Source organism: Cetorhinus maximus, chromosome 16 (assembly GCF_964194155.1).
Source record: "Cetorhinus maximus chromosome 16, sCetMax3.hap1.1, whole genome shotgun sequence".
NCBI lineage: Eukaryota > Metazoa > Chordata > Chondrichthyes > Lamniformes > Cetorhinidae > Cetorhinus > Cetorhinus maximus.
The window spans coordinates 79,832,961-79,857,886 of NC_135894.1; the positions used below are offsets into that span (position 1 = coordinate 79,832,961).

At 44.0% G+C, this 24,926-nt stretch overlaps 1 protein-coding gene across 1 annotated transcript in view; it reads right to left on the bottom strand.

Moving 5' to 3' along the window:
- Positions 1-24,128, bottom strand: part of LOC144691746 (uncharacterized) — a 37,232-nt gene extending 13,104 nt beyond the window's left edge. Inside the window, exons 1-2 of the mRNA XM_078560163.1 lie at positions 23,616-24,128; positions 13,184-13,283 (exon numbers count right to left, since the gene is read on the bottom strand). Coding sequence (XP_078416289.1) covers positions 13,184-13,283; positions 23,616-23,925 — 410 coding nt within the window. The 5' untranslated portion in view covers positions 23,926-24,128. The remainder of the gene's footprint in view (positions 1-13,183; positions 13,284-23,615) is intronic.
- Positions 24,129-24,926: the final 798 nt, after the last annotated feature.

The following is a 24,926-nucleotide window of genomic DNA, read 5'->3' on the forward strand; positions in this document are numbered from 1 at the left end:
TCCGCCCATCCCCCCTAGGGTTCCCAATCCCTCCCTAGCAAAAAAAAAAAGCCCCCCCCACCGACCTGAGTCCAGCATCCCGCAGGGCTTTTTCTTCGTGGGGACTGGGTGTAGTCCCAGCCATGGCCACTACCGAGGTCTGGCGCTGCTGTGGTTACTAAGCAACCAGCCTGTCAGAACTGGCCAGCAGCTCTTGGAGGGCGGGACTCCCTCTCCCTGAGGAGTGGTCGTTAAGGCCGCTCCCCCCCCCCAGCGTATTATTGCTGCGGGGCAGCCTTTTTTTTTTACAGTCAATCGGTCTGCAACCAACTTTTCTGCAGGGGAGGGGAGGGTGTCGAGCAATACGCCCCCTGTAAAATCCAGCCCATACAAATTTGGAAGATTGTCAACACTTTCCATTAATTGTTGACAATTGCTAACCCAATTCCTTTTTCCTTGCATCTCAGGCTATGTTTTCAGTAGTCTTTTCTTTTTTAGCTCACTCTAAGTTATTGAGACTCTCCCAGAGGCCGTTAGCATCCCTCCCTGCTGGTTACAATTTGTCTGCACTATGCACAATGTTTGTCCTGTACATACATACATCCTTTCTTTTGATAAGTTCTGGCATGCTGTTATGTCTGACTCATTGACAGGGCCCAGTAGTTTGCTTCTGTTCATTAAGCTGTGTAGCTTGTAGGATTGTGTGTTATTTGTAATTGGGCGGTCACACTACGCACACAAAGTGTTCAAGCTTAATGCTCCTGGCTTATAGTTAATGAGTAGTATTATCCACTTCCTATCTACCCATGACAGCCACATTTTGTAAAATTGAACCCAAAATCACTAACGTGCACTCCTCCACCTCCAACAACAATGCCCCCCTGCACCTGGCCCCATTATGTTAAGTAAATACCAGTTCCCTGTATCTATTTTATTTACTGTGAAAACTACTTGTCACTCTCTGCTAGAAATGACTTTTTAATGCACACTTCTGCACTGTGGAAACCTGTGAAGCCTTTTAATTCGGGTGCAGAAAATGTCAAGGCCCCAGGGCCAATTCAAGAAGAGGAGGTCAGCCTTCCTGAATATGCAGCAACATCACTGGTCATAACAAATAGCAGCTCAGAAACCGGCACAATGCGTCAGGTTGAGGGTAAGCTAGAAGAAGAACATTCGCACGATGAGTCATTGTGCACAAGTGTGCAGGAACAAGGGTGGTGTGGTCTGGGGTGGGGGGAGGTGGTAAGATAGCACAGGTAAGACGGAGACTGTATTCCAGCCCTGCTGAAATGATCCTTGTCTGCTGACTTTGAGGGCCTGGCTTTCTGACAAAGGCTGATGGGTATCCACCAGGAAATGACCCTCCTGGGCAAGTTTATCAGTGAGTCAGGCCTTGGGGCAGACTGATTTCACAAAAGGGTCATACAACAAGCGTAGGAACATTATTTTAATATTATAATGAGGCCTTCCAATACATCTGACACATATCCTGGATGCTTACAGGGGTGTCCAATGTGAAATAGCAGATGGGGAGTTTCTGACACGGAATGGGCACTTAAGGTTCCAATATGGCAGGCAACATTAGGTGTCTCATGCCTGAGAACTGGCACAAACTAATTTCTAGGCCTCTGTGCCAAAAATTAATTTCCTTTGGCGCTTCTATGTAATTCAGAATTTTAATTATCACCACAAGAAGACTATATTGTTTTGCTGGCATAGACATGAACAACTGTCAAGTATTATGACACAGAGTTCTTAATTTTATGATCTATATAAAATACAATATTCATCTATCCCATCTGTTTGTTCACTGACCTAGTTCCTAAATGACTAATTAACTTAGCTTTCAGGTGCCAAGATTTAAGCAAGGCAGAGAAAGTGGGAAAAGGAGGAAAAAACAAACGAGAAGGTCTGGGGTAGGGTGGATGACAGGGGTGATTAAATGGCAAAAAGGGTGATAGTGCAAGGTAGAGATGGTAAAGCGACAAGAAACAATAGGTGAGTCTCGAGAAGGCGTAAATATGAAAGGCACAATCAGCAGGCATCTAAAAAAAAGGGAGGATGGCAGAGGTCATGATCTGAAATTGTTGAACAGAATGTTTGATCCAGACAGTCGTAAAGTGCCTAATTGAAAGATGAGGTGCTGTTCTTCGAATTTACATAGAGCTTCATTGAAACAGCGTAGAAGGCTGAGGGCAGAGAGGTCCGAGAGGGAAGAAGGTGGAGAATTAAAATGATAGGCAAGCAGAAGTTCAGAATCACTCTTGCAGACAGAATGGAAAGGTTCCACAAAATGATCACCCAATCTGCAAATGGTTTCCCCAATGTAGAGGACAGCACATGTCGAGCAATGAATACAGTATACTAAATTGAAAGAGGTAAGTCACTGTCTCATCTGGATGGAGTGTTGAGGTCTTGGACAGTGAGAGAGACGGGTCTCCCAGAGGCCGCCTCTTAATTGGTCGCCTCCACTAGACTCTCCCTCAGGCTCCCACTGTTGATGTTTCCAGGTTTCCAAGCTGCCTTTTATCCTGACGGTGGATCAGGACCCTGGAACAGAATAGCAGGTGCTACATCTTCTGTGCTTACCTTGGGAAGGGAAAGGTGTGTTTGGGGTGATCGAAGAGTGGACCAGGGTGTCACGGAGGGCACAAGGGAGGAGAGGACAATATACTTGGTGGTGACATTGCACTGGAGGTGGCAGAAACAGGGCAGGATGATTCACTGAATGCGGAGGATGTTGAAGGGGAAACAATTGTGGTTCCGGGAGGTGGGGGATGGAGTCATAGCAGAAGCACAGGAAATGGAATGGACATAGTTGAGGGCCCTGTCAACCACAGTCGGAGGAAATCCTTAGTTGAGGGGAAAGGAAGTCCTGTCAGAACAGATGCGACAGAGATGGAGAAACTGGGAAAATGGAATAGAGTCCTTGCAAGAAACAGGATGTGAGAAAGTATAGTCAAGGTAACTGCGGGAGTCAGTAGGCTCACTCCAACACTTTTGCCCCTTCCCGCAGCATCTATCCAGGCAAACGTAAGAGATGCAACACCTGTCGTTTTTACCTCCCCTGTCCTCACTGTCCAAGGCCCTAAGCACTCCTTCCAGGTGAAGCAGTGATTTATTTGTACATCTTTCAATTTAGTTTCCTGTATTCACTGTTCACGATGCAGTCTCCTCTACAATGGGGAGACCAAACGCAGGTTAGGTGATCGCTTTACTGAACACCTCCATTCAGTTCACAAGTATGGCCCAGAGCTTCCAGTCGACTGTCATTTTAATTCTCTGCTCCACTCCCATTCTGACCTTTTTGTCATTAGCCTCCTACACTGTTCCAGTGGAGCTCAGTGTAAGCTCAATGTACCTCATCTTTTGATTTGACACTTTACAGCCATCCAGACTCAACAGAGTCCAACAATTTCAGCTCGTAACCTTTGCCCTTGTTTTTTTTTGGACAGCAGCTGTTGGTGGTAATTCTCCTGATTCCATGTACGTCTCTTCCAGGCACACTTTTTATTTCTTTACTTCTCCCATTTCCATTTCTTTTTGCCTTGCACTCTCATGCCTTTTGTCATATAATCTCTCCCGTCTTCCACCTTAATCACATGCCTTCCCGTTTGTTTTTTTTTTCTCCCCTCTCCCCCTTTCTCCACTTTGCTTAAAAATTGTTACATCGCTGAGATCTCCCAGTTCAGATGAAGGGTCACCAACCCCAAATGTTGAACTGAATTTCTGTTCCTGGGTCCTGATCCACCATCAGGATGAAAGGCAGTTTGGAAACCTGGAATTATCAACAGTGGGAACCCGAGGGAGAGTCTAGCGGAGGCGACCGGTTAAGAGGCTGCCTCCAGGAGACCCGTCTAATTAATGGCAGAGGGTGGGCCCTACAGCTGGGAGAACCAATCGTAGCAGCTGAGGCTCAAGGTATTCAGTAAAGTGATCACCCAATCCTCAAGATAGAGACGCCCTCTGAAGATCCTAGAAAGCTTAAAAATAATGTGTGGCCAACATTGCCAGGACATCATTGTGGGGGTGGAACAAGATAGCCTGTGGCTGCAGTTGTGGCCCTCTGGCAATCGTGGCTGGGATTTGGAATTAGTGGGGCATCTCTGGGCCCTCTAGCCTGCCAGTGGAAGGCCGCCTCCATCTATCCGACAGGCTTTAGCCTCAGCTCGGGACCCGTCTGATGTCTGGAAAGTTCCAGACAGCGTCTGATGAGTGCCTTCGATGGGCACTTAATTGGTCTAATTGTCTACCAACCTCTGATTGGTGGGCGGGTGGGTAGCTGTCACCCCCTCCCAAGTAGCCTCCATGAAAACAGGCTAGAGGTGGGAACATGACAGTGGGCCAGAATGCAGGCCAATAGCGCAAAGTGGTCGGCGCACCTGGCTCTGAACCCAACTCCAGTGCTCCATGAAAACTCAGCCCTTTAACTCTGTTTCTCTAGGCACAGATTCTGCCAGATCCACTGAGTATTTCCAGAAGTTTCTGTTTTTATTTAGGGTAAGACCATATTTTGGCATCTATTATTATTGCAATTAAGCCTTGCCATCTGGACTCTGTTAACGGTTTTTTTGATATTAATACTGAAGAGTTATTATCCAGCTTGTAGCAGCTGTAGACCTTATTTACTAAAGCTTTCAGTTTTTTTTTCTTGTTTCTTCTCTTCCAATTTTTCTCTAATTCTTTCCTGAAGGCATTGAACTGAGGTTGGGGTTCAGCTCCATGGAGCACGAGAACCACCGCAGCATAGCAACAACAAATCAAATACAATGCTGCAGTATTCAATCAACACTGGGAGTAAAAGTGCTAAGGCCATGATACACCTCGAGTACTAGTCACCCATACAAAACTGTTGGAGAAGAGAAGCGCCTAGAGTCAGATCTCTGTGATATTAGCCAAATCTGTGCTGTTGACCTTGAAAGGAGGCATCTCCGAGGAGGCATCATAGTTACTAAATAGTATGAAAAGTTGGATTGAGTAAACTACCTCAGGGTAAACAACAACAGCAGGACAAGGGGAGACAGGTTCAAACTAGCCAAAGGCCAATTTAGGATTAATGTCAGGAAACTCTTCTTCATGTGAAGAATGAACAAATTGGAAAGGCCTCCCAGATAGAGTAGTGGTGGAAAAAACTGGAGTTATTTAAGAAACAGCTGGATACTACAACATAACGACTGCAGGGTCTTTCTGGCTGGATGAATTAAAATAGACCAAATGGCCTTCCACATCCACATGTTATATCTGATTGCCCATTACTGACACATTGTTATAAGTGCAGCTGACTGCATTTAATAGATAGTCATGCTGCACAAGATTTTATTACCTTAATGTGCTTCACATACATAATTTTTTCGAAAAATATTTATCCAATTCAAAAGCACACACCTTGCCAGCCTGTTTAATAAGCTGCGAAAAATTATCAGCACAAGTGTCCCCAGATGCAAGAAAAGCCATATATCGGGTGCTGACTCCAGGAAACAAAGCTCTATAGTGAGTTCAACATGTATCTGTATTTAAATCACACTGAAAGAATTTGGTAGGTAAAATCACATTGAACTTGAAGGAGAGCCAAGAGGGAGCCAGCCCTCTAATACATTTCTGGAAACAAAAGGTTAGCAATATCTTTTTAGTTCACCATCATTTTCTCATCTCTTGAAACTGCTGACTCGAGCAAAGGTCTAGTGAGTACCTACATCAGCATCAGCAGATTCCAGTATTTCAACAAAGTGGGCATGCTTCGAGTGTGAGCCTGAAGGAGACTCAATATTATCAACATCATAAATTTTCATCCATCATAACATCAGGATCTTTAAGATTTTAAAGAAATTGCAACCAATTTTCACTTAATTAATTTTGTCTTATTTTTTATTTCAAACATTAAAGTATTAGAAAGTGCTTAACACTAAATGGGTGGAAAGCAGAGACCACAAGCATTTCATCCTGCTAGGATCTGGAATACTCCCACAGGATGGTTGGTAGTAGACCCAGTAGTTTGACGTCTTCTTTACGGTGTGCTTACCTGCTGTCATAACTACAGGTTTCCTGCTCAGTAAGTTTTCTGTCATGCAGAAGGCACACAAGGAGTGATGTAGGAAAATTACTACAGCCAGAGGCATCAAGCCTCAGACCTAAATCTGCACACATACGCCTCATCTGTGCAGGCAGATATAATGCAGAACAAACAAATGATATGTTATACTCTTCACAATCGGTGTCGACTTATTATTTATTAACAATTCCGAGCTGCAAAAAATAATCTACGTTGAGACCCTGCTGGATTTCTGATTGGTCCATGTTAAAGTCATGTGATTAGCAACTGAAATAGATTTTGGCTCAGAATTTCCTTGATGTGATTTACACTGCTGTTGCACCTGAAGAGAAGTGTTACATCTGCCACTGACCGCTGGAAGGAAATGTACAGAAATTCCCTAGATATGCTCATTTGCATATCCTTTGCTGGAAGGGCTGGTGGAATAATGAGGGTACAAATTGCACAAGCATTTAAACTAGCAGGAAACTTTAGTGCAGCCTTTTAATTCCACTGTTCAGCCTATATAATTCAGCAGTGCACAGGGTGACAATCAGGTAAATACTACTCAGCTTATTAATCTCCCTCTTAAATGACTTGTCTTGCCAAAATTTTAAATATGAATTCACATGAATGGCAGGAGGTGGTGAGAGAAGTGACTACCAGCTTCCTTATCCCCAGGACTGCCAAACATGCCACAGTTCCTGCAAGTCAACACATATAGCTTTCCGACTTCTTCCTGGGCACTAGCGCAACCTTCATTCATCTTAAAGCAACACTTTCACAACTACAGGCCCTCACAATGTTCTCTGGTTGAGAGCACCTCCAACTCCTTATTGTGAGTAATGGTTACACATTTACATTAATACACATCTGATCTGCACACCCCTAAAGTACTCAAGAGGATCGCTCGCCTCTTCTCTTACCCCGCAATCTCATTCACTTGAAAAAAGAACATGAGGTGTTCTATGTATTGAGACCAATCATCCGTGGTTAGCTCAAGAGGATTAATTCTCCCAAATTGTAGCATTTTGAGAGGGGATAACTTCTTCAATTCTAATGGAGCTTGCTACTTACAATCACTGGGCGAGGTACAGTGCTGATTTCTTTTTAACTTGATTTCTTCTGTTCAATCCTGTTTTATCCTTGTCGCCAGCTTGTTTGTAGGTGGCCAAGTTGTACTATTAATAATAGAGTTGATCTGCAGACACTTCTTTGGTGGAAACATTAAGTTTATTTACAATATACTCAGCAGCAACTACAAGTTTGCTTTCAACTCTAACTCTATCTCTACACTGACTGCTGCGGTAACCCACGCTACTTTCCCATTGGTTACCACAGATCGTGTGATCTCCCTTTACAAGTATTATCCTGAAAGGTGCATTACACACTCAATAAAACTAATTACTACGCTCTCTTACCTCTGTCTCTTCCTTTAAGACATTCCTTAAAACCTATATCTTTGACCAAGCTTTTGGTCATCTGACCCAATATCTCCTTATATGGCTCGGTGTCACACTTTGTTTTATAATGCCCCTGTGAAGTGCTTTGGGGCATTTTGTTACGTTAAAGGTGTTAAAGAAATGGAAGTTATTGTTGTTGTAACTGCCAACCTTACATTCATTTATTTATCTCTTTGTGGAAGGAATTGGTGCATACTACTCATCAAAGGCAAGCCACTTGATGGGGTTTCTCCACCAGTAATAACCATCATCCCCTTTCGGACAAGGCCAGGCAGCTCAGGCAGCACAGAATCCTTTCCATGGGAGGTGCTGAGGTTAATGCCAAGTTACTAAGCACCAGCAATGTCACCTTGGTATCCGAATGAAGCACTACACAGTCACAAATCGGCACCAACCATACCTGCCCCACTCCTTAATCCCAAGACGGTGATGTTCACTCACCCTCACCTTCCACCCTCACTTCCTGATGATCCACCACAGTAATGGGCAGCACAGAAAGAGGAAGAGGACAGTGGTGAAGGTCGTGGTGAGGCTTAAGCTATGCAGGAGTCACAGGTGTATGATATTCCCATCCCTCAGGGCAGCAACACATAACAGACACCTTTAGACAATCATGTCAGCAGATAACTGCTGACATATAGGATTAGCACATAGGAAGATAGGGACAGCTGCAGGCCACTCAATCCTGTAGCTTAACTCCATCTACCTGCCTCGACTAGTCACCATTGAACTGCTGTGCTAAATGATTGTATAATAGTTATGTTGAAACACTCAAGTGTACTATTCAGAATTGGATTCTTTTATGTAAATTGAATGCTGTGCAGGCTGATGTGCTTCTTTTAAAAGTTATCAGGATGAGCGCATTGTGAATTACAATGTAATGGCTGGATGGGTAAAGGTTCAGGTCTGGTGTTTTAGGAAAGGTTCAGCTCAGACGGTTATTTATTCACTTTGATCAGGTCTGTTGTTGCTGCTATCCGGTTTTTCTGAAGCTAGAGCTGAGTGTGAGAGGTGCTACCTTTCTGTAGTCAGCCAATATTTGAGGACAGCTTCCCCATAACTCTCTGTGTGCAATGGCCCAGGAGATTTACTAGTTGTATTATCAAAGAGATTAATTGTCACATATCCCTATTTACCTTCATAACAAATTGTGTTTCTATAGTGCAGCTCAATTACAGAGAGTAATTAAGGTCTGCAAGTTAAAATTATTATGGTAATCATGTCCAATTGTACTGTAGCAAGGGTGAGGAAATTAGTTATGTATTAAAAGAGAAGAATAGACATCTTGAAGAAAGTTGGCCCTGCTTGTCACTTTCTGCAGCTTCAGTATTCTGTGTATAGATTTGCCCACTGAACAAATAACAGCTTTGATTGACAGGCTGCAGTGAAAACCAACTTCACATCAATTTGGACTGTTCAGTTAACAGCCAATTTTCACACTTAAAGCGTTTACTCGGGAAGTAAAGCTCTCTGGGCCTGAATTTTTAGGATGGCAGGAGAACACATCCCCACGACTCCAGCTGCGCAGCAGTCATTTTGCACTCAAATGAGCGTTGATTGGCAGTAGGTGGGACTTCTACCCCTCACTCTGGAGGAAGTCCTGCCTTGGAGATCATTTGATCGGCCAACAGCTCTCCAGTCCCTTCAGCAACAGCACTGCAGTGGTCGAAACAGGAACTGCATGATGCTGCCTGAGACAGTCCCAGGAACCAGAGACCCATGTAAATGTCAGGGGTCCCAGGGCAGGGAGGTTAGGGAAGGCCTGGGGGGGTTGCAAGGGAGGCTACTGGGGTCTCGAATAGGCTGGGGTGGTGGGGGGAATGTCAGGAGGTCACAGGGCCTTAAGGGGAGGGCGCCCCTAGTCAGAAGGGGGCTTCTGATGGAGGCGACCCCAACCCCACCCCCCCAAGATCTGACATTTTTTTTTTTCGGGTTTCCCCCATGGAGTTTCAATCCACCCACCAGCCTAAACATTGAGGCCGGTAGGAACCAGCCATTGCCCACTTAAGGACCTCAACTGGGGTAAGGGCAGGCTTCTCTTCCGAGGCCTTGCAAGCCCCAGTGTAAAATCGCTATGAGTTGGGGCAGGCAGAAACTCAGAGGGAATCCCGTTCCTGCAATTTCACGCTCCCCACCCTCTCTAAAAACCTACCGGTGGGTCAGGGCAGAGTGTAAAATTCTAGGCCTGGGGTTTCTGCCACACTTCTGTAAAGTCAAAGTGACCAAGAAGCAGCTCCAAGGAAAATCCCAACCTTTCTTTGCTCAGTAGCTCCACACTATCCAAAGCCAATGCAGACCAGTGCATGAAGCCTTAGTTAAAACATTTGTTCATATCAATATTATCGATGCTGGCAGTATTATAAAAATCTGCATCATTCTTCTTCTCAGGTTTTCACCTCCAATTTTATGAGTCTTTCCTCATAAATTAAAGCCATTAATCGGGGAACGATCTTTATCACTGTTCTCTGAACCCTATCCACGACATGAATCTTCTTTTGAAAATAGAGTGCTGAAAGTTGTACACAGCAAATCTGCAGCAGAAATCCATGCAAGGCTAGAATATTTTGAGTTATAGTCAAAAGCCCCAGATATAAATCCCATCATATAATTAATATTGTTGATAGTATCCAGTCAGTGTGAAGTTATTATCAGTGCATGATCAATTATCACACCACTGCTATCAGATATCCTTCACTGCATAACCTTTACCTTAGGTTCCAGCCCAGACTGATTAGATGGAAATCTCCCTCTTTGCAGACTACATGAGTCCTCACCCATGTCTTCATGATATCTCTACTCCAATATTCTAAATCTCGCTGGTCAGTCTCCCATCTACCAATGTCAATACACTTCAGCTCATGCAAAACTCTGCCACCATATCCTACCTGAAACCCTGCTCTTCCATCACCCATGTACTTTGTGACCTACATTCACCCCCCGTTCCCCAATGGCTTTAATTTAAAATCCTCATCTTTGTGCTTAAGCCCTCTATAATCTCACACCTCCCCTTTCCTGTAATCTTCTCCAGCCCTACAATATTCCAAGAACCCTGTGTTCCACTGACTCTGGTCACTTCGTCATTCCACCATAGGTATCTGTGCCTTCAGTTGCCCACCTCCCAAGCTTTGGAATTCCTGGCCTAAACCTCTCTGCCTTTAACCATCTTTCAGTCAGTCCCTCTTTAAAACCCACCTCTTTGACCAATTTTTTAGCTACCCCTCTACTATCTCCTCCTTAGGTTTGGTGTTTATTTTTGTATGATTAAGCTTCTGCAAAGTGCTTTGGGACATTTTTCGACATTAAGGGTGCTTTGGAAATGCAAGCTGGCATTGAAATGAATTTTAAAAGCCTACCAATGACTCAGCCAGTTAAGGCAATGACCACCTCAACCACGCAGATTAGAAAAATCACAGGTTCAATCTCCAGACTCTGCCAAGTTACTTGATCTAGCTAGGAACAATGGCAGGGGTTGGACACTCTTCCTCATTGTCTCTGAATTAGCAAGGGGATTCCCACTGCTTTTCAATGACCCATGAATGTACAGACATTGGGGTGAGAACAAGATTGGGATTAACTGTGATACCACTTGTTAAGAGTTTTTGATGTTAAGTACTTCTTGTAAACAAATTGTAAAGCCATTGTAAAGAAACCTTCACTGTAGTGAAGCTTTCTTTCTTCCAAGGCAAAAGGTGTTATGAATTCAATTCATTCTGTCTGTGTGTGCATTGTCAGTTGGCAGTCTATGGGCATTGTAACTTTTAAGGGACAGGATGTCCCAAGCCTGCCTAGTAACAAGGGTGGGCCCTAATGGAAGTGTGTTGATAGGCCACCTAGATCAGTCTAAGGGTCAGTGAAGAGCAGTTCAAGGGTTAGCCAATTTTAATCAGTCAGTTAGTCATGAGCTGTTGAAAAAGAAGATGATTAGCTCCATGCAGCTAAAGTGCTGCTGTTAGCCCTGGGAGCCATTTGGTAAGCCTGTGTAGTTGAGGCTCAGGCAAAGCCTCAGTAGCCATTTGCTTGTTCTGTGCTGCTGAGAGAATTCAGCTTCGAAGGTGCTTTCAGAGCCATTGATAGTTTGGTGCAGCCAAGACTTGGGGCTCAGGAAATCTGAGGTGACTGGGTGTGTTCAGAAGCAGGGAGAAGAGGCTCTAGGCAGCAGAGGTGTTGTGGTGAGCAGTCTCCAGGCAGCCAGGGCTCCAGAGAATCCTGAGAAGCAAACCCTGGAAGGGAGCAGTCGTTAAGGAAGTCCAAGTCGGAGCAGCTTTGAGGGAGTTACAAGGCTAGGTCTTTGAAAATACAGAATTGGAATCCCTTGTGAAGTAAACGGAGTTTTAAAGAGATTGTACAACTCACAGTGAATGCTGATGTCTGGGTGGATTCTTCAGAAATTATGGACTCTGTCTTAGTTGCATCGGTCATTTATTCTGTAGTGTGGCTTTTCAACCACAGTTTGCCTGTTAATTCACATGCACCTCAAGTTGATTCTGAAATGATACATCTTGCAAATTGTTTTATCTTTCTAAACTTGTATGGTAAATTTTGCTTTTGTTTGTTCAAAACCCATGGAATCTTGTGGATTTATTCCAAAAGCAGGTTCTTTAATCTCAACCTTGAACAATTCTAAACAAAATGTTACTGGTCCCTAACCAAATCAATAGTGATAGTCAACTATTAGGTATATGCATGAGTAATGACCACTGGTATGAGGTATTGGCAAGCAGTTGACATGTAGCCAACAATATTCCAGCAAGGAAACAATGTTTCGGGAGAGGAAGAGTGATCATTGGCTGAAGATCTTTTCATTGTATCCTCAAGTTTCAGGTAGACTGTTACACTTATCTACAAAAACATCTTGCTTCAGTTGAGATGTTGGACCTGATGTCACTATTTCTTAGCCCATTTTGTGGAGCAGGGTTAGATAGTTGGCTAGAGTGTGGTGCAGAATGACATCAATGGGATGGGTTCAATCCCCATTATCAGCTGTGGTAGTTCATGGAGGCCTGCCTCCTTGCCTTGCCCTTGATGTGGAATGGTGCCCCTCAAGCTATATAACCAACTGTATCTCTCTAGTCCCTTGTGGACTATGGCTAATTAACTGAGAGCATTTCATTGAAGCCACTGTCTATACCCTAACAGGGGTAATGTATTACAGGATAAATTAATACACTAGACCATCTGGAGAACCTATCACAAGATGCTCTCCAGATTTACTGATGATGATTATTATTTAGGGAGATATTTTCTACCACCACTTAAAAAAAAAACAAAGCAAGATTTGGTTAAATTTGACAGAAAGATGGGTTTGGAGCTTTGATTTTCAATGTTTGTACAATTTGCCACTTCTTAAGGCTGGCTGTGAAGTGAGCAATCTGAACTCTTAAGTGACTAAAATTAGTTTTTTGTCTAAATTGCCAATAGTCACACCAGTACTTGCACTGGAATTTTGACCTTTATAGCTAAGTTACTCGTTGCTTTAACTAGCTGAGCTATCAGGGTAGCATGAGTTTTAAAAACTTCAATTTAATTTTATCCCACATGCAATTGACAGACAAAAATATGCCATATTAAAATTGGAGTTGATTCAGGAAATTATAGCAAAGTGTCACTGCACAAATGAAAAGTGCATTAACACTTCGTGTGAATTGAACAAACACTGTAACTAAACTCAAAAAAGCTTAGCTCATTGTATGAAAAGTTTACTAAATCCACTTACTGTGCTGGTGTGGAGCCCGACCGTGACATCAGCATAAGAATTATGAAGAGAAATATCATAAAGACAGCGAGACCAACCCAGAATGCTATTACAATGGAATCTAGAGGGGGAGAACAACAATTAGATGTAATGCACCATCTGCTATTGGAAGTAATACAACAGTTAATACACTGACAGAAAATATTTTTTTTATTAATTAATGAGATGTGGGCTTCGCTGGCTGGGCCAGCATTTATTGTCCATCTCTAATTGCCCTTGAGAAGGTGGTGGTGAGCCGCCTTGTTGAACCGCAGCAGTCTGTGCGGTGTAGGTACACCCACAGTGCTGTTAGGAAGGGAGTTCCAGGATTTTGACACAGCGACAGTGAAGGAATGGCGATATATTCCCAAGTCAGGATGGTGACTGGCTTGGAGGAGAACTTCCAGGTGGTGGTGTTCCCATCTATCTGCTGCCCTTGTCCTCCGAGGTGGTGGTAGTCATGGGCTTGGAAGGTGCTGTCTAAGGAGCCTTGGTGAATTCCTGCAATGCATCTTGCAGATGGTACACACTGCTGCTTCGGTGCGTCGGTGGTGGAGGGAGTGAATGTTTGTGGATGTGGTGCCAGTCAAGCAGGCTGCTTTTTGTCCTGGATGGTGTCAAGCTTCTTGAGTGTTGTGGGAGCTGCACTCATCCAGGCAAGTGGGGAGTATTCCATCACATTCCTGACTTGGCCTTGTAGGTGGTGGACAAGTTTTGGGGAGTCGGGAGGTGGGTTACGCATCGCACGATTCCTAGCCTCTGACCTGCTCTTGTAGCCACAGTATTTATATGGCTAGTTCAGTTTAGTTTCTGGTCAATGGTAACCCCCAGGATGTTGATAGTGGGGCATTCAGTGATGGTAATGCCATCGAACATAAAGGGGTGATGGTTGGATTCTCTCTTTTTGGAGATGGTCATTGCTTGACACTTGTGTGGCGCAAATGTTACTTGCCACTTGTCAGCCAAAGCCTAGATATTGTCCAGGTCTTGCTGCATTAGGACATGGACTGCTTCTGTATCTGAGGAGTCTCGAAGTCTGAGGAGGTGCTGAACATTGTGCAGTCATCAGCGAACATCCCCACTTCTGACGTTTAGATGGAAGGTCATTGATGAAGCAGCTGAAGATGGTTGGACTGAGGACACTAACCTGAGGAACTCCTGCAGTGTTGTCCTGGAGCTGAGATGACTGACCTCCAACAATCACAACCATCTTCCTTTGTGCTAGGTATGACTCCAACCAAAGGAAAGCTTTCCCCCTGATTCCCGTTGACTCCTATTTTGCTAGGGCTCTTTGATGCCCCACTCTGTCAAATGTAGCCTTGATGTCAAGGGCAGTCACTCTCACCTCACTTCGAGAGTTCAGCTCTTTTGTCTATGTTTGAATAAAGGCTGTAATGAGGTCAGCAGCTGAGTGGCCCTGGCAGAACTCAAACTGGACGTCAGTGAGCAGGTTATGGCTAAGCAAGTGCTGCTTGATAGCACTGCTGATGACCCCTTCCGTTACTTTACTGATATAAAAACAAAAAACTGCGGATGCTGGAAATCCAAAACAAAAACAGAAATACCTGGAAAAACTCAGCAGGTCTGGCAGCATCGGCGGAGAAGAACAAAGTTGACGTTTCGAGTCCTCATGACCCTTCAACAGAACTAAGTAGAAATAGGAAAGGGGTGAAATATAAGCTGGTTTAAGGGGGGGGGGGGAAAGAAGGCGGGGGTGGGGGGGGGGGGGGTGTTGTTGGGACAAGCAAGCAGTGATAGGAGGAGATAACCAAAAGATGTCACAGACAAAAGATTGCATTCGTTGCTCCCAATGCGGTTTCCTCTACATTGGAGAGACCAAACACAGACTGGGTGACCGCTTTGCAGAACACCTTCGGTCTGTCCGCAAGCATTACCCAGACCTCCTTGTCGCTTGCCATTTTAACACTCCACCCTGCTCTCTTGCCCACATGTCTGTCCTTGGCTTGCTGCATTGTTCCAGTGAAGCTCAACGCAAACTGGAGGAACAGCACCTCATCTTCCGACTAGGCACTTTACAGCCTTCCGGACTGAATATTGAATTCAACAACTTTAGATCTTGAACTTCCTCCCCCATCCCCACCCACTTTCTGTTTCTTCCCGCTCCCTTTTGTTTTTTCCAATAATTTATATAGATTTTTTTTTCCCACCTATTTCCATTATTTTTAAATGTATTCCACCCATCGCTTATTTCACCCCACCCCCCACTAGAGCTACCTTGCTTGTCCTGCTATCCACTCTTAATTAGCACATTCTTTTAGATAATATCACCACCTTGAACACCTCTTTGTTCTTTTGTCTGTGACTTTTTGGTTATCTCCTCCTATCACTGCTTGCTTGTCCCAACAACACCCCCCCACCTTCTTCCCCCTCCTTAAACCAGCTTATATTTCACCCCTTTCCTATTTCTACTTAGTTCTGTTGAAGGGTCATGAGGACTCGAAACGTCAACTTTGCTCTTCTCTGCCGATGCTGCCAGACCTGCTGAGTTTTTCCAGGTATTTCTGTTTTTGTTATTACTTTACTGATGATGGAGAGTAGACTGATGGGGTGGTAACTGGCCGGGTTGGATTTGCCCTGCTTTTTATGTGTAGGGTTTACTTAGGCAATTTTCCATATAGCCAGGTAGATGCCAGTGTTGTAGCTGTACTGGAACAGCTTGGCTAGGGACATGGCAAGTTCTGGAGCACAAGTCTTCAGTACAATTGCCGGAATATCGTCATGGCCCATAGCCTTTGCAGTATCCAGTGCCTTCAGCCGTTTGTTGATATCACGTGGAGTGAATCGACTTGGCTGAAGACTGGCATCTGTGATGCTGGAGACCCCCAGAGGAGGCCGAGATGGACCATCCACTCGGCACTTCTGGTTGAAGATTGTAGCGAATGCTTCAGCCCTATCTTTTGCACTGATGTGCTGGGCTGCTCCATTATTGAGGATGGGGATATTTGTGGAGACGACTCCTCCATTGAGTTGTTTAATTGCCCACCACCATTCACAATGTGGCAGGACTGCCGAATCTGATCCATTAGTTGTGGGATCACTTAGCTCTGTCTATCACTTGCTGCTTATGCTGTTTGTGCCAAAGTAGTCCTGTGTTGTAGCTTTATCAGGTTGGCACCTCATTTTTATATATGCCTGGTGCTGCTCCTGGCATGCCCTCCTGCACTCTGATTCCCTGGCTTGATGGTAATGGTAGAGTGGGGGATATGCCGGGTCATGAGATTGTGGTTGTATACAATTCTGCTGCTGCTGATGGCCCACAATGCCCCATGGATGCCCTGTCTTGAGTTGCTAGATCTGTTCGAAATCTATCCCATTTAGCACAGTAGTAGTGCCACCGATTGGAGGGTATCCTCAATGTGAAGGCGGGACTTCGTCTCCACAATGACTGTACGGTGCTCACTCCTACCAATACTGTTTGCAGCAGGCAGGTTGGTGAGGACAAGGTCAAGTATGTTTTTCCCTTTTGTTGGTTTCCTCACCGCCTGCCGCAGACCCAGCCTAGCAGCTATGTAATTTAGGACTCAGTCAGCTCGGTCAGTAGTGGTGCAATTGAGCCACTCTTGGTGATGGACATTGAAATCCCCCATCCAGAGCACATTCTGCACCCTTGCCACCTTCCCAGATGTTAGTAAGGAGGTCTTTACAGGGTCGACAGGGCTGAGATTGCCGTTGTCATTTCCAGTGCCTAGGTCGATGCCGGGTGGTCCGTCTGGTTTCATTCCTTTTTTGTGACTTTATAGCAGTTTGATACAACTGAGTGGCATGCTAGGCCATTTCAGAGGGCATTTAAGGCCATTACTGTGGGTCTGGAGTTATGTGTAGGCCAGAACAGGTAAAGATGGCAGATTTCTTTCCCCTAAGGGGTATTAGTGAACCAGTTGGGTTTTTTATAACAATCGACGATGGTTTCATGGTCATTAGACTTTTAATTCCAGATTTTTATTGAATTCGAATTCCACCATCTGCCATGGCAGGATTTGAACCCTGGTCCCCAGAGCATTACCCTGGGTCTCTGGATTACTAGTCCAGCAACAATACCACTATACAATCGCTTGGGAGCCTCCTCTCGACGAAAGCAGACATAGATGACAAAATTCCTCATCACCTCCAATGGGCCAGCTCAGCCTTTGGCCAACTGAGGGAAAAAGAGTATTTGAGGCCCAGGATCTCAAATCCAAGACTAAGGTCATGGTTTATTGAGCATCAGTGATCCCTGTGCTTCAGAGACTTGGACAATCTACAGCAGGCACCTCATAGCACTGAAGAAGTATCACCAGCGGTGCCTTCGCAAGATCCTTTGAAGTCAATGGCAATTGAATTCAAAGAAAGACGATCCAACAGCAGCATCCTCTCCCAAGCCAACTTGCCCAGCATTGGGGCACTAATCATTCAAAACCAGCTCCTCTGGGTGAGACATGTCATTTGTCTGCCTGACACCAGACTCCCAAAGCAACTGCTCTACTCAGAACCTCGTCACAACAGGAAATTCCCAGGAGCACAATAGAAGCACTTCAGGGACGTCCTCAAAGCATCCCTGAAGAGGTCAAGCATAGCCAACGAATCAAGGGAGTCTCTGACTTGTGACTGATCAAAATGGAGGAGGCTCATTTGGGAAGGCACCGAACACACCCAGAGACTTCGTTGGGAACGTGCAGAGGTGAAGCTGAGGCATCAGAGGAAGTGCACAAACCTCCAAACAACCCACCTACCCAACCCTTCAAGCACCACCTGCCCACGTATGGCAGAATGCAGATCCATCTCAGAACCCAAGAAACCGGTGTGGATGATGGACTGCCTAAGGCGACAAGTTCCTGACTGCCAAGTTAACTTAGTTCAAAGCCAGTAGCCCCAAGGAATCTGAAATTGAAGTTACTTATCTATTGTGTTATTTATATTCCAACTAGAAATTGCTTTTGATAATGTCTGACCGGGGCAAAAGTGCTTCTAGAAGCATACCTCAAAGTCTTTTGTAACTATGGTAGCATGAACAAAATTTCTGTTTTTTGACTTGTGTAGAATTTGAGATTATTAGAAATTGTGTAGAAATCCATATTCTGTTGAAAAACACAATTACATATTTTGATTTTTCTCTTGCAATCTGAGTACCTGGTGTCACTTCATTATCAGCAAGTTTTTCATTGTTTCTCTGATTTTTTTTCTTTATTCTTTCATTTGATGTGGGTGTCACTGGCAAGGCTAGCATTTGCTTCCCATCCCTATCTGTCATTGAGCTGACCTTGCTAGGTCATTTCAGAGGGCAGTTAAGAGTTAACCACATTGCTGTGGGTCTGGAGCGACATGTAGGCCAGGCCAGGTAAGGACGGCAGATTTCTTTCCCTAAAGGGCATTAGTGAACCAGATCAGTTTTTAACTACAATCAATGATAGTTTCATGGTCATCATTACTGATGTAATGATAACCATGGTGGCATTTGAACCCCTGTCCCCAGAGCATTAGCCTGGGTCTCTGGATTACTAGTCCAGTGATATTATCACTATGACACCATCTCCCCATGAGCTAGTGTGCTACTAATTAGTATTTTTCCTTTCATTGGCTATTGGCATAGAAGGAAAGGAAATTGTAGTTTGCACATAAATATCTGAAACGAATAAAAATGATTAGCTTTGGCATTACTATGTTTAATAAACTAGAAATATAATTACTGCTTTAATTATATCACTTATGGGAGATTATAGTGTTTGCTGCCTATAGCTGCCATGTAAAAACAAATAGGATTATGTATCTATAATCAAAAGATGGCTTGTGAAAAGATATGATGTCATTTTGACATGGTTGTACAATTATGAATTTGCAGAACATGACCAGTTTATTTATCAATATGATAAATTGACTATCACGATTGAGCCAAATGAGAGCTGAATGAGTATTTTCAAACCTCAATGCAAGGCACTGCTAGGATTTAGTGTAATTAAAATTAGTTTATTATCTTGCCAGAACACAGTTACATGGCCCCTGAAGCACATCACAAAGCAACAGCTGAGCATTCTGGTCAGTGAGAAAACATTTGTTATACATCCACCAGGCCGTAGTCTTTCGACTGACTTCTGCACTGGAGGTTCCCGTTAACCAACTTTCAAAGAGTCTAGGGTTTTCTGCAGAACATCCAAAACCCTTGTGAACAGGACAGGCAACCGTGTATCTCCATAACCAATCAGATTGAAGAATCGGCAATGAGCAGCGCACAGTCCGAACCAGGAAGTGCCAATTACAATAATTAATTCAATGTCAAATAAAATAAGCAAATCGAAATTTAAAAAAAGAGGGAAAGAGAGATTGGATTAAAAAAAGCTAGATAAAAGAGACAGAAATAAAAAAAATTAAAAATTACCTTTTTGCTATATCTCCAACAATAAGACACTCAGCTCCTGGCCCCCTGACCCAAATGTGGACAAAAGAGCTGAACTCCAGAGATGAGGTGAGGGTGACTACCCTTGACATCAAGGCAGCCGTTGACTGAGTTTGGCATCAAGGTGATCTAGCAAAACTGAAGTCAATGGGAATCAGGGGGAATGCTCTCCACTGGTTGGAGGCATATTTAGCACAAACAGAGATTGTTGGATGTCAATCATCTCAGTCTCAGGACATCACTGCAGGAGTTCCTCAGGGCAGTGTCTGAGGCCTAACCATCTTCAGCTGCTTCATCAATGACCTTCCTTCCATCATAAGGTCAGAAGTGGGGATGTTCACAGATGATTGACAATATTCAGCACCATTTGCGACTCCTCAGATACTGAAACAGTCTGTGCCCATATTCAGGAAGACCTGGACAACATTCAGGCTTGGGCTAATAAGTGGCAAGAAACATTCGCACCACACAAGTGCCAGGCAATGACCATCACCGATAAAAGTGAACCTAACAATCCCCCCTTGACATTCAATAGCGTTACCATCGCTGAATCCCCCACTATTAACCTATCAACATCCTGGGGGCTACCACTGACCAGAAACTGAATTGGACTAGCCATATAAATACTGTGGCTTCAAGAGCAGGCCAGATGCTAGGGATTCTGTGGAGAGTAACTCACCTCCTGACTCCCCCAAAGCCTGTCCACCATCTACAAGGCACAAGCCAAGAATGGAATTCTCTCCACTTGCCTGGATTAGTGCAGCTCCAACAACACTCAAGAAGCTCGATACCATCCAGAATAAAGCAGCCTGCTTGAGTGGCATCCTATCCACCACCTTAAACATTCACTCCCTCCACCTCCGACGTACAGTGACAGCAGTGTGTACCATATACAAGATGCATTGCAGCAATTCACCAAGGCTTCTTTGACAGCACCTTCCAAATCCATGACCTCTACCAGCTTAAAGAACAAGGGCAGCAGATGCATGAGGACACCACCACCTGCAAGTTTCCCTCCAAGTCACACACCATCCTGAGCTGGAACCATATTACCATTCCTTTACTGTTGCTGGCTCAAAATACTGGAACTCCCTTCCTAACAACACTGCAGCAGTTCAAGAAGGCAGCACACCACCATCTTCTCAAGGGCAATTAGGGATGGGCAATAAATACTGGCCTAGCCAGCAATGCCCACATCCCTTGAACAAATATTTGCAATAATTAAGACTTATCACACTGCTAAGAGGGACTTTACGCTGGAAGGGACCAGCCTTAACTTTTCCGGCATGTTATATCAGGTAAGTCCAGCAACTTTACACTGTTGCATGCATTTGAATAGTGATTCTCCAGGCAAGATACTGTTATTCTGCAACTTCTGAAGGAGCAGGGCATCTCAGGCAGAGACCTTCTGATTTACACATTTAACTGTGCATGTGAAAATCCTGACCTGTGCTATTCAGTTCATCACTCAGTGCCATTCTTGCCACTTTCCTGAGGGATCCAACTCTGCTGCAGCACTGATAGTGATCATACAATAATTTTGGGAGACCAAGAATTTTCACCCACTGTGCACAGTTAGATTGGATTCCCCATCGAAAGAGTTGGGAACAATGATAGCAAATTGGGGTAGAAAAACGAGTGTCCTCATGAACTGGGGATGGGGGAACGAGCGTACCTCTGAGGGATTAAGGGATAAAGCAAGCCTACAAGAACTGGGCAGACAAATGAATAAATGTCCTTTTGAGCAGGAGCATGAGAAGGAGGGTGGCACACACTCAGTGGGGGACTGAATAGATGGGTGGGAAGAGAGGGTAGAATAATTCCATAAACTGGTATTGCTGGCTTTAAGACATGAAATTGTGCAATGCAATATAGCTAACACTTTGCCACATTATTGTTAATAGTACACAGGGCAATTTAAACCTGCTTGTATTCATTTGGGAATTTCAGATAGGGTCACTGACATTTTTGGTCAGTTGACCTCCAGTGACACTAATTAAGTCTTGTGGTGGAATAGGTAATCTCCCTATCTCAGAGCCTAAAGCTCTGGGTTCGAGTCCCACCCCAGCAATTGATGGCTAATGAAGGTGCTTTCATAACATAGCCAAGCAGTTTGAGTTTCAATGTGCAAATCCCCTGAACACATGCCATGGGCACATGATATGAGCAGGAGAGGTTCCTGGTCAGCCATGTGATAGAAAGAATGCTGAAGTCTCCACCATAGCTCCAGACTGCAACAAGCAGTCATGGAAACGTGTATGTTGCCACAGCAACTTGGGCTCCCTGGGTGAACTGTAACACCGCCAAAACTAATTATGTACCCCATAATGTATTCACTTCATGTTGTGTTTGCCTAAATCAATTTTCACAACCATATTTCTTTTTACCACCTGACTCCAACACCGACTCATTCCCACTAGAATTCAGGAGAAATTTCACCCTTCCATCCTCAGATACACTACTGTACACCAGTACCTCTGACGTATCATGCTTCTGTGACCTCTGCTCTTGCCATTTCATGCGCTCCTCTGAGTTGATGTCATGCCATTTGATTTTTGCCAATTGCTTTACTAGAAAATGGCAACTCAGCAGCGTTGGAAAAAATGCACAACTGATGATCCACTCTGCTATTCTTTTTCTAGGCATCTCCATCTGTTGCTTGTCTCCAAACCAGGGAGTTATAAAACAATTCTAAACAAAGATGTGAAATAATAGGGAGAAACTGCAAATGCTGGAAAAGACAGCAGGTCAGTCAGCATCTGTATCGAGGCCTACTCCTGTTCCTAATTCGTATGCTCGTATGTGAACTTTACAAATAAAGACCCTTCATCAGAACTGGTGACAATGGACAATCAGGAGGACTCCCTCAAACATTTAACCATTAACTTTTTGCAGCATCGATTGGTTTGCAGTCTTACCAACAAAATAATTGCTCATAAAAAAGGAATCTTTCAGTAAATACATTTAAAATGCAAGGTAAGCTTTGCAAAGCTATTTTTTGAGAGAGCACATAGTACAAGGTTTTAAAGCACTTAAGCAGCACTGCGATAAAGAATATCACCACTGATGTCTGTCCTGATGTGTGGGGCTCCCTGAAGAAAATTTACAATATTTGGGACAAATACTGAATTAAGATTTTAAGTGCTTTTGAACATCACCTTCCGTAGAAAACCCAATTTCTAGACCATTCCCCCAACCTATCCCTCAATGATCTTTTTTAAAAAAAATAAGGACCTTAGAGATTAAACAACAGCACTTAGAAAAATGCAACAAATTGTAATTATGTGGTTCATTTAACATAGTAAATCGTTGCAAGATGTTTCAGAGGACTCTTATCAAAAGTCATACAAGGAGATTTGGGGCCGAAACAACTGGTCAACGGCATAGGTTTTAAGGTGCATTTTAAAGGAGAAAGGGAGGTAGAGAAGTTGAGGGGGGAGAATCCCAGAAGTGAGGGTGGAGGTTAGCTGACAGCGGTGAAGCGATGAAAAAAAGAGGCCCGAATAGGAGGAGTACAACATTAATGCTGCTGCATCAGAGCAGCCGAAGTGGGGGGAAAAAATGTCAATTCCGAAGAACATTCTCCTCCCGCCACTACAACTGACCCACATTCTACTCCTTCAACATGTTGTAGTTTGCAACCCCCCCCCCAACACTTTGAAAGCAAAGATTTGGGAAGAAAGTAAAAGCATTTTTCCCCCCAAGTTAAAAGTGAACAATGTGACTTTCAATGTCTTGTTTCTTGCCCACGGCATCCGCAAAATCTGCTAATTTACTGATAACTGGGAACTCTGACCAGCTTAAAACCAGGTTAAAAAATCAAATGGTTTCAGAAGGTAAAGCTCACTCAAGAGAGAATAGTCGTTTGCATCTTGTTGGTAGGAAAGGGAACAAGCCAGGGACCTCAGCTACAGACCTTGACATGGTCAGCAGGTCGAAAGCGGTCAATGTGATGCATTTATTGCCCAGCATTTTGGAACAAATCCACGCTGGGTAACGACATGAGCACTGGATGGAAACACTTACACTTGTTCGCTTTGAGCCCGTCAAAAGAAACATCCAATTCGTAATATTCATATTCGTACTCGTAAATCTGACCGCTGAGCAGCGATTCTTCGGAAGAGTTTTTGAGCCCTCTCGGAGCTTTAATTTCAGTCATCCCGATATCCAGGCTCGCTCGGAGACACTGCACAGAGCGCCGATAAGGTGCAGCAGCATACGGCGAGAGGAATCTGTCCCTGTTCAGCTGCTTGCACCCCCCGCCCCCCTCTCCGCTCCAGTCGCTGCAGCACTCTCCTGAAACCTCAAACTCCACCAGCAAACACGTCTCTCTCATCGCTTTACCTGCAGAGGGTTTAGAGGGAACTCCCTCTGCTGGGCACCATTCGACTTACAGTAACAATCTATGCATCTCTTCCACTGTGAGAAACGCCATGGAATGATTACCCTTAGTACTCATTTATTTAAAAAGTGAATAAACTACACACCTCTGACTCTATCAAGAAAATAACAATTCAATTGCTACCCTTTCCACTTTTCACCGGCTAAGCATGGACAGTCACAATCACATTAGCCCTTCTCTTTCTAACTAACTTAAACTGTTATCCCGGTAACAACTGCTGATTTCAGGCTAGTGAGGGTGCCAAATATCATTTGCTCAAGTTTTGTACTTCACTGCACGTTAAGAGCTATAATCTCAGATTTGTTAAAATGCATTTAAGTGCAATAGAGAATTCACAACCCCGCTAACACGATTAGAAATGAGAGACAAACTCTTTTTCACCACTCTGAAAAGCAAGCATATAGAATAAACTCACAGAAAATGAAAAAGCAAAATACTGCAGATGCTGGAAATCTATAGTGAAAACAGAAAATGGTGGAAATACTCAACAGGTCAGGGCAGCATATGTGGAGGGAAACAGAGTTAACATTTCAGGTCAATGACCTTTCATCACAGAGAAGATAATGGATTCTAGTCGATTAACATCTTTGAAGGAGAGGTGGATCATTGGCCTGGATTTCACGGTGATAATAACAATGAAACTGTTAGCATTCACCACCATTAGTCCAATGAAACTGACAGTAACTTCAGGAGTCTGCAAATTCACAGAATATCGCTGACATCCAGAAATTGCTGTCAGTGATTCCACGATTCCTCCAGAGAGAGTGCTGTTGAGTGCAATCCCTAAGCAATCAGTGAATTGGTGATATTTTTCATTTTTATGCTATTAGTTTCGCTGTAAAAACCCTTGAAAAGACACCTCATTCTGTTGAATGAGGTGTCTGGGTTTTAATTGTGTACTAACTTCATCATTACAGTTAAATGCCCTCAACTGG